Source organism: Sycon ciliatum, chromosome 1 (assembly GCF_964019385.1).
Source record: "Sycon ciliatum chromosome 1, ocSycCili1.1, whole genome shotgun sequence".
Taxonomy (NCBI): Eukaryota; Metazoa; Porifera; class Calcarea; order Leucosolenida; family Sycettidae; genus Sycon; species Sycon ciliatum.
Window position 1 is genome coordinate 63,994,004 of NC_088643.1, and position 11,223 is coordinate 64,005,226.

At 46.3% G+C, this 11,223-nt stretch overlaps 1 protein-coding gene across 1 annotated transcript; it reads left to right on the top strand.

Moving 5' to 3' along the window:
• The first annotated feature begins 6,655 nt into the window (after nt 1-6,655).
• On the top strand, nt 6,656-8,248 carry LOC135806345 (uncharacterized). The gene has a single exon (XM_065320518.1). The coding sequence runs from the start codon at nt 6,656-6,658 to the stop codon at nt 8,246-8,248; it is 1,593 nt and encodes a 530-aa protein (XP_065176590.1).
• Nucleotides 8,249-11,223: the final 2,975 nt, after the last annotated feature.

Sequence of the window (11,223 nt, forward strand, 5' to 3'; positions counted from 1 at the left end):
TTACCCTTTCTAAGCACTCGCAGACTCCACTGCAGCCACTTACACATTTTATTAGGGTGCCTCAAGCCCTCAACTCGAACGTTCCAAATAGGGTCTCTTCGCTACACACGCCGCTAATACAAAATATAAATAGTATAATTTGAAACTCGGATGTTGAGCCATAAATAAATGTGGAAGAGAAAAGGACATATGGATACGAGTTAAGAGTAACTCTCCATCACTGTAACATGATACTATATACAGTCAGAAAGTGCAATAACTAGGCACAAAACTGACAGAGTACTGAAACATTCGACGTCCTGACACCTAGCTTCAACACATCTCCGTAGCGCTAACCGACAGCCTTCCAACTTGGAAGGTTCAAGGTTATGGAAAAGACCAAAGAGGGGAAGGCAAGCGCAACGAAAACGAGCAAAAGCTACAGTCCCAACGGAACAAAGAATTCTTTGTTCCGTTGGGACTGTAGCTTTTGCTCGTTTTCGTTGCGCTTGCCTTCCCCTCTTTGGTCTTTTCCATAACCTTGAACCTTCCAAGTTGGAAGGCTGTCGGTTAGCGCTACGGAGATGTGTTGAAGCTAGGTGTCAGGACGTCGAATGTTTCAGTACTCTGTCAGTTTTGTGCCTAGTTATTGCACTTTCTGACTGTATATAGTATCATGTTACAGTGATGGAGAGTTACTCTTAACTCGTATCCATATAAATAGTATAATTATTGAATTCACCAATTTTTCCCATCTTCAGGGTGAAAACAGTCAATTATTACGCTACCTTAATAGTTAATTTAAGTTAAAACCCTTTCAGCACGCATCACGTATATGTACGTGATGGTACATGTAACTGGCCCACGGATCACGTATATATACGTGATGCGTACAGTGAAAATGAACGTACTCCCGAGACATCCGTGGTCGACGGATCTTATCCCTACGTGGACCAGTGACGTGCTGGATGAACGTCGACTGTTCTACGATAGTACTGACGGGCGCACGTGTGCCGCTATGCACGCGTACTAGTACATAGATGTCGCGTGCGAACATGCATTCCGCAGAAAAAATTGTGAGTGAATAGGACTACTTTTGGAAAATCACGAAAATCACTGGTTTTGGCTCCGCGGGTCAGTTACACACCCTGGCCGTGCTGAAAGGGTTCTTATATCTTTTAGTTATGGTCATCACACTGTGACTCTCTTAAAGGGGAAGTTAATTAAGGCAAAAATTAAAATTTTACCAGTTGTAGTCTTCGGGGTGCTGAGTCGAATAGTCGTGGTCCGAGGAAGCTGAGACGCTCCCTTCCTACTTGAATCCCAATCGAACTCGCGCACTTCCACCGAAACTGGGTGACTGCGCCCTACTAGATGGGGATTTGTATGCAAAATGTCACTAAAAGCGCCATTTCGTTCTTATAAAAGCACGGATGACCGCGATTGGCCCATATGTTGTACTCTTTTGGACGCTGAGTCGATTGGTTTTGGTCCGAAAAGGCTGCGATGCAGCGTTCCTCCTTTATTCCCAATCGAACATGGTTGAAGAAGCGGTCACGTGCTCCTGCGTACGCCAGTCACCTGGTCACCGTGCCTGCAGGGTACAACTTACACTGTACCAGCCTGTTTGACCTTTTTTGGGTGCAGTCCTGTCACTCGAGTTGAACTCGAGTTGAACCTTGGTGTGAAAGTTGTCGCCTGCTGGCGTGGTGACCAGGTGATTTGGGCACCCAGGAGCACGTGACTGCTTGTTCAACCATGTTCGATTGGGAATAAAGGAGGAACGCTGCATCGCAGCCTTTTCGGACCAAAACCAGTCGACTGAGCGTCCAAAAGACTACAACATAATTATGGGCCAATCGCGGTCATCCGTGCTTTTATAAGAACGAAATGGCGCTTTTAGTGACATTTTGCATACAAATCCCCATCTAGTAGGGCGCAGTCACCCAGTTTCGGTGGAAGTGCACGAGTTCGACTGGGATTCAAGTAGGAAGGGAGCGTCTGAGCTTTCTCGGACCAAGACCATTCGACTCAGCAGTCAGCACCCCGAAGACTACAACTGGTGAAATTTTAATTTTTGCCTTAACTTCCCCTTTAATAATGATCACAAAGGCAAACACGCCTGAGGCTTTATGGTTTCATCTCACCGAGCCCTGGATCCCTATTCCTGCATTGCACGGTCCGCTGCCTACACGAATACTATAGTACCGTATTGTCCCCAATAAACATGTATGTACGAGTACAGTACTAGTATTGGAGACGTGTACCTTTATTGTTTTTGTTTCTGGAAAGATTGACTGACTGCCTGGGTTGGGTGGCAAACAACGCGTGATAATGATACTGTGAGGCTGTAAATACACCCAACCAAGGGAAGAATCAATGTACAAAGACACAAAGATGATCAACGGGTAAGAAAAAGGAAGTAAGGTGGACCCTAGTATCTGTACCCCAGTAATCAGGTAATGCCCATCACACCATTCCGCCATCAGTACTATTTGTAGAGACGTGTCCTTTTATATTTTGAGCCACACTCAACATGTACCCAGGTACTACAATTGGAGACGTGTAGGTTTCCACGGCCTCCAGTACTGAACAATTACATGTCACGCAAGTCCCGTGTAGATAAAGCTGTGAAGTGTGAATTAAATGGGGGATAACACGGTAAGTACAATCATGTACATCAGCTCCATCCCAGTCCTGGTTGACCCCGATGGCATGGAATGCACCAAAAGCCACGACAAGGCTAACGTCATCGGGAAGTACTTTGCCCAGAAGTGCAGCCTAGACGATGACTTTGCAGAACAGTCGGGGCCGTTCCCGCATGTCCGCCAGCGCACCGCAAATACGCTTGCAACAATCCACTTCCGCCAAGCCACCGTACGCCGGACACTCCGAGCCCTGAACCCAAGTAAAGCCACAGGGCCTGATGCAGTACCTGCTAGAGTGCTGAGAAAATGTGCTGACTCTCTGGCCCTGCCCCTATCCAAGCTGTTTACCCTGTGCTTCTGCAGTGGTCATCAACCTGCCATGTGGAAAGTTGCCAACGTCGTACCGGTACACAAGAAAGGCCCCAAGTCGAACCCCAGAAACTACCGACCGATATCACTACTGCCCATAATGTCTAAGTGTATGGAGTCCATCGTGAACCGCAGCCTGTCCAACTTCCTGAAGAAGAATGACATCCTTTCTCACAGGCAGTTTGGCTTTCGCACTGGACTGGGAACCTCTGATCTGCTGATTGCTCTTCAGCATGAGTGGAGCCTTGCAGCTGCCAGTGGAGGCCTCGTCAGGGTACTCGCAGTAGATATTGCCGGGGCCTTCGACAAGGTCTCGCACAACGGCAGTAGTAGTGACCGGGCCGGTCCTGGTGCAAAGTCCTGGTTCAAACTTGAACCCACTTGACCTTATGAATGGGTACTTGAACTTTGCGGTTGTTAATTAAGTGGCCACTTGACCTTTTAATTGGATAAGTGGTAATGAAGTGGCCACTTGAGATCTGAAGTGGTTTTGAAGTGGGCCAGGTGTCATATTTAATTGGATTAATGATTAAGTGGTGTTTGAAGTGCCTCTCGGTGTCATAAGTGCTTTTAAAGTGGTGGGTGTGGTTGTTGATAAGAGTCACTGTCTGGGAATGTGTTCTGGAAACTTCTAGGTATTCCCAGGCTAATTAGAACTAGCTCTACGGATGTCATAGGGGGGGGGGGGGGTATTTTAGGAGGTGTGTGGTAAGCATGTGTTGTAGAGCACTGTGGTCTACATGTATATAAACACGTACGTGAACATCCTTTTTCATTTCCTAGAAAGCTTTGTAAGAGTTGCTCTCTGTCTTCTCGCTGTTAACACAACCTTTATCTCTTTTAAATCACTGTTGAAGAAAATAAACATTTGAGAAATCTTTCCTGTGAGGATGTACAACTCAGCCCTCGTTATTGCCAATGGCGTTGAGGCTGGTCTTCAGTCGAAGCATAAGACTCGCGGTAAATTCTACCCGCAGTTGAATCCTGGAACCTCTCACCACTACACCGAGGGGGCTGTAGCTGGCTTCAAGGTAATGGGGAAAGCTCGTAAATCTAAGTTCAGTCAAGTTGTAGTTGAGATCAGGAAAGATATCGCCGAAGTCATCACAGGTATTATGAAGACATCTCCATCAGCTAGAAGAGCAATGTCCTCGTCTAGGGTTCACCGAGTGTCTACAAACTTCTTCCCCAGCAAATCTGATAAGGATGTTGATGATGATGATGAGTGTGACGACGACGACGACGTGGAGGACAATGCAGAGCCTGGCTGTGATGGAACTGACACTGTCAACACTACTGAGATATATGTCAAGGGGACAAGCGCTGTGCCCATCAAGGCATTCCGTCTGAACAAGAACGCCGAGTACGTAGTCTACCCTGCAACTGCATCTTGGCGTAAGGAGGACGGCCTGTACAAGTTCACCGTTGGAGTGCTGCCCGTGGCACGCGTCCATCAAACCAAAATGGCTGTTCGGGACTTCATCGCTGAGGAGGACAGTGATGTTCTCAACATTCCCAGTGACGTAACTTCTGGATTGGCAACAACCTTCCGCGAGAAGTGGAGTTTGTCTAATGCAGCAGATGTGAATGAGGATGATGATGATGCCATCCGTGAACTATTTTCCTAACTCTCTCTCTCTCTCATTATTCATAACCCTGACGTAGTGTGTACTAGTAATTGTTTTCTTTTTTTTTATTTATATTTTATTATTTTTGTGTATATGTTCATGCCCATCATAATGTAAAGCAAAACATTATTTGTGACATGCACAGCAATATTCGATAATTGTCACACTAGTATTTCTCAGAGCACATTGTTTTTTTTTTGCCTTAAAAATAATTTCAAACACATTGAAATATTCGCCGTGATGATCACTCTTATTTAAAAAAGTAAAAAAAAAGTAAAAAAAAACAAAAAAAAACACTTATCATAATTATGGTGATGATGATCCTTACTCTGATTGGTAGAGACACACACACACACACACACACACACACACACAAACATAGTAATAATTACAACTATACACGATCCAGCAAGCTAATGAGTTGCAAACCGCAGCAATTTTCGAAAGCCTGGCTCCGCCAACTTCTAATCCGTACAAAACCTCTTACCCCTTTTCAGCTGAAGAAGTTTAAGCAGAATATCCGAGAGTTTAATTCTGAGGAGAAGGAACTGATGCAAAGACTAATCCAATCTTACGGGTGCTGTGAACCTCGTGTGGAATTAATTCCTGCGGAGATGAAATGTGCGCTGTACCGTTTCTCAAGTGCCATGTGTAGGGCGAGGAAGATGATGATGAAGGGTACCGTTGCCGCTGTATAAAACCCCTGACATCTTAATTTTCCATCATTTCGCAAAGCATCCTTGCCAAGTCACAAGTAATTGTTGTTGTTGTCTTCATCCTTGCTATTACTTTGGTGAAGAAGAAGAAGAAGAAGAAGAAGAAGAAGAAGAAGAAGAAGAAGAAGAAGAAGAAGAAGAAGAAGAAGAAGAAGAAGAAGAAGAAGAAGAAGAAGAAGAAGAAGAAGAAGAAGAAGAAGAAAAACAACAACAACAACAACAACAAGAAGAAGATCATGAACATGTGGTCTATTTTGAAAGATCATGGTGAGGACGGCCATTGTCCAATGGGTGCGCTGATGCGTTGTGCTGCGCGGTTAGGAATCGCAACCTCGCTGACAAACCTGGTGGAACCTTTCAATGGAGACCATGGATATGACCAAGCAGTTGTTGAAAGTCACCCCATAACCAACTTGATCTGGATTGCTGCCAAGGACATGGCTTGCTGCGGGCGGAAAGAACTACTTGATGTAGTGAAGCTGCTGTTTCCAGTTGATCCAAGCCCTGATGGAAGTACGCCTAGTACTGCTACTGGCAAGTCGGACATTGCTCAACGCCACCTCATGAAGAACCTATCCTGCGTGTTCAAGAAGGTGAAGAGCACCCCTTCCAGTAACAACATTAGTATGATCATCGTGTTGGTTGCAATGCTCATTCTCTTGTGTGAAGAAGTGTCGCTGAGAGGATACGATCATGAGCTGCACTGCACTCTAGTTGAGTTCTTCGATCGAGAACTGCATGCTCTTGACGTGGTGCACTACAAGCGTTGTCAGCAAACTCAGTCAACATTCACGAATTGTGGAATTCCACAAATGCTCACATTGATTACTATTATGTCTATCCTTGCCTCCCTCACGTTGAGCTATATTATTTGACATGTGGACACACACACACACACACACACACACACACACACACACACACACACACACTCTTCTTACTGGTTGTCATCGCTTTCATAATATTGGGCAGAACTGCCCGTTTGCCATGCGATGTAAAATAAATAAACAACAACAACAACAACAACAACAACACACACACACACACACACTCAAATCATCATCATCATCATAATACATGACGTTATTCATTAAAAACATTTTATTATAATTTATCAATACACTTGGTAAAGAAAACGGAATGAATCATAAATGTTGTAGTTTCTGTACACGCCTGTGATGGTATCGTCCATTCTCAGTACGGCTTGATTGGCATGGAGTGGGTTGGAAGTGAATAACAGCGTGCACTTGTTCTTCCTGGGTGTTTGACTGTGTGCCATGCCCAGCGTGTGTGGACTGCATTCGGCTGCAGCGACATGGGCGACTACCATGATCTCTACCTGAAGACCGATGTGCACCTTCTTGCAGATGTGTTTGAGAAATTTAGATGCACTGCAATGGCCACGTACGATTTGGACCCGACACACTACTACACCCTGCCTGGATTCGCGTGGGACGCCCTTCTGAAACATACAGGAATCTCGCTCACTCTGCTGGACGACGTGGACATGCATCTGTTCGTCGAGCGCGGTCTTCGTGGCGGTGTTACAATGGCGTCACACCGCCACGCCAGGGCGAACAACAAGTACATGAGCTCACACGACCCTGAGCAGGCGTCAACATATCTTCAATACCTCGACGCGAACAACCTGTACGGCTGGGCCATGTCGCAGCACTTGCCGACATCAAAATTCCAGTGGTGTGCCCCCAGTGACGAACTCCTGCAGAAGATCCTCACCCAGCCAGATGACGCAGACACTTGGTACATGGTGGAGTGTGATCTGTCAGTGCCCACAGAGTTCCACGATCGCCTGAACGACTACCCACCCGCACCGGAGCGTGTAACCATCACCGAGAGTATGATGTCACCATACCAGCGCGACTTGATTGCAGCAGATCCTGTCTCCGGACTGAGTGCTCCGAAACTGGTCCCGAACCTCATGCCGAAGCAGCGCTACGTAGCACACTACCGTAACCTCAGGCTGTACAGTCGTCTAGGTCTGAGGATCGATGCTGTACACCGCGTGCTCAGTTTCCGCCAAGCTCCGTGGATGAAGCCCTACATCCAGCTGAACACGGAGCTTCGGAAGAAGGCGAAGAACGATTTCGAGAAGGACTTCTTCAAATTAATGAATAACGCTGTGTTTGGGAAGACAATGGAGAATGTGAGAAGAAGGATCTCCATTAGACTGCTGCGTGTGGAAGACGAGGAAGATACCATTCTCACAGCTGTGGCTAAGTCCACCTACGTCCGCCATGTCCTCTTCGACAACGGGCTTGTGGGCGTCGAGAACAGGAAGCTTGCGGTCCACCTCAACAAGCCGGTGTACGTTGGCATGAGCATCCTGGAGCTGAGCAAGGAGCTCATGTACAAATTTTACTATGACGAGCTCCAGCCACGCTACGGAGACCGCATGAGCCTGCTGTACACAGACACGGACTCGCTGGTGCTGCTGTTCCGCACGGAGGACCTCTATGCGGACATGAAGAGTATGGCCGATCAGTACGACACCAGCAACTTTAGCCCCGACAGTCCTCTGTACAGCGAGAGTAATAAGAAGGTTGTAGGTAAATTTAAGGACGAGCTCGGAGGAAAGCTCATGACAGAGTTCGTGGCGCTCAGATCCAAAATGTACGCGTACGATGGCGAGGAGAGTGGTCAGCGTGCAAAGGGCGTCAAGAGAGCGGTGACGAGAAGATTCACGATCGCGGACTACCGTCAGTGTCTGGTCGACAGGACGAGGATGCCACACGCAATGACCACCCTGCGCAGCCATTCGCATCGTATCTTCACCGAGACGATGACCAAGTCGTCTTTGTCGCCGTTCGACAGCAAACGATACATCCGAACGGACGGTGTCAGCACACTTGCACATGGGCACCACCGCATCGCACCGCTGGATGACTGAACAATGATGGTTGTGGTTGACAATCACAATTATTAGTCACACCCTGTACCATATCAATTCCATTTGTCTAATGAGTTACTGATCTTGATCTTGATGATGATGATGATGATGATGATGATGTTGATGTTATTATTTTTCTACATACTACATAATTTTGTTTTCTCCATAACTTAACTAGACTTTTAATATAGCTAAACATAATTGCGTGAAATGCAATTGCACAGTTGATGATGTTTACGATGATGGCAATGTTTGATGTTGATGTTGATGATGATAATAAGAATAAGATTGCTCTTGTCGGCAGCTAGAGCTTGCTCAATTGTCCGTTGTCAATCCAGGAGTTGAACTTGTCCGGGTAGCCTTTCCACTTGACCAGAGACTGTCCGGGGCGTTTGCGCAGGACTTTCTCCACGCGGAACTTGGTTTTCCTTGGTTTTCTGCAGTTGATGTTCGTAGAAACTGCCCTGAATAGGCTCGTTCATGAGATCTTGAATGTTGTAGGTGGGTGGTTGGGTGGGTAGAACTCTATTCACGACGAACACCTCTTCAGTCCAATTGGGTGTGTAGCCCTTTTTCGAAATGAGCTTTGCTCACAGCAATTCTCACTTCATCGTTCACAGCATAGCGTCGCCGCGCTGTGCGTGCATCTGGACTTTTGCTGGGGTGATCCTGTACAAACGATGCATTACGCTCCTCGGACGCCTCGGCAGGTTTCATACCAATACTGCGGTACGGTGCTTGCTGGTGTTGTAGTCATGTACAAGTTTGGACTTTGGGTAGCACTTTGATGTAGACATTTGTTGATTTTGCTGTAAAGTGTTTGAGCGTTCTGTTGAATCGCTCTGCAACCACCGCCCCTTGCCGTCGTTATGAGTGCTGTACATGCTAATACCGTTGTCAGCAAGCCACTGCTTGACTGTTGCGTTGTAGAACTCTTTACCCTCATCGACCCACAGCTTGCGAGGTGAGCGCTTGCTGCTGGTCACAATGCTGCGAAACGCATCTCTGACAAGTGCGCCCGTCTTGTTCTGGAGCGGTACAACCCACCATGCATAGGGACCGAAAAGGTCGATGACGGTCAGCAAATGTCGAGTGCCATTGTCATTTTTTTTTTTGCAAACGCCTGCATGTCCACCAGATCTTCACTCCATCATGATAATTATGTCATCCAACTCGTGCACTATCACACGTCTGCGGGGCAGTTGCACCGCTGTCACTCCCAACACCGCCAGTCCCACCACCTGCGGTGCCGTTTGTGATTGAATCACTGTCAACGTCCAGGATCACGGGATCCTTGTGCAACCTATTGTCAGTGAAGTCACAGTTAGTGGCGTGCAAGTACTCGCACAGTACCTTCAATTATAGTACCCAGCTCCGAGAACAGTCTCCCTACGAGAACTGCATACCGACCACACACGGCAGTGCATGATAAAATTAAAAATAATAATAATAAAAATATTGACTGGTTATAAAAATGTTATTGAATAAAGTCATGTATTATGATGATGATGATGATGATGATGATGGCCTGTGTGTGTGTGTGTATGTGTGTGTGTGTGTGTGTGTTTGTGTGTGTGTGTGTGTGTGTGTGTGTATTTGTGTGTGTGTGTACATCTCCAATAATATACATGTAGCTCAAAGTGAGACAGGCGAGGATAGACATAATAGTTATCAATGAGAGCATTTGTGGAATTCCAAAATTCGTGAATGTCGACTTTTGCTGACAACGCTTGTAGTGCACCACGTCAATAGCATGCAGTTCTTGATCAAAGAACTCAACTAGAGTGCAGTGCAGTTCATGACCGTATCCTCTCAGCGACACTTCTTCGCACAAGAGAATGAGCATTGCAACCAACACGATGATCATACTAATGTTGTTACTGGAAGGGGTGCTCTTCACCTTCTTGAACACGCAGGATAGGTTCTTCATGAGGTAGCTTTGAGCAATGTCAGACTTGTCAGTAGCAGTACTAGGGGCTGTCCCATCAGGGGTTGGATCAATTGGAAACAACAGCTTCACTACATCAAGTAGTTCGTTCCGCCCGCAGGAAGCCATGTCCTTGGCAGCAATCCAGATCAAGTTGGTTATGGGGTGACTTTCAACAACTGCTTGGTCATATCCAGGTCTCCATTGAAAGGTTCCGCCATGTTCGTCAGCGAGGTTGCGATTCCTAACCGCGCAGCACACCGCATCAGCGCACAATCGCTCCCGAGCGGCATATAACTGAAATACCGCCGCTAAAAGGTACTTTCAGCCATATCAGCTCACAGGTCTGGACAATTGGTAAAATGCATTGTTTTTCAGTTGTACCTCCACTACATAGCATTACAATTGAAATTGAAGTTAACGTTCGAGAACCTTCGACGGTACGGGTAATTCATTTCTAAGTCTGCTGCAGTGGTGGCGGGGTTGCTATACCCTAATGGTTTCAAAACATCCCAGACAGTCAATCTTATTAACACCACACCCACCACTTTAAAAGCACTTATGTCGCCAATAGGCACTTCAAAACCACTAAGTCATTAACCCAATTAAATGTGACACCTAGGCCACTTAAAAACCACTTCACGTTTCAAGTGGTCACTTAATTACCACTTATCCAATTATAAGATCAAGGGGGCTAATTAACAACCGACTCCGTCGACGGAGTCGACTCCGTCGGTTGTTAATTAGCCCCCTTGATCTTATAATTGGATAAGTGGTAATTAAGTGACCACTTGAAACGTGAAGTGGTTTTTAAGTGGCCTAGGTGTCACATTTAATTGGGTTAATGACTTAGTGGTTTTGAAGTGCCTATTGGCGACATAAGTGCTTTTAAAGTGGTGGGTGTGGTGTTAATAAGATTGACTGTCTGGGATGTTTTGAAACCATTAGGGTATAGCAACCCCGCCACCACTGCAGCAGACTTAGAAATGAATTACCCGTACCGTCGAAGGTTCTCGAACGTTAACTTCAATTTCAATTGTAATGCTAT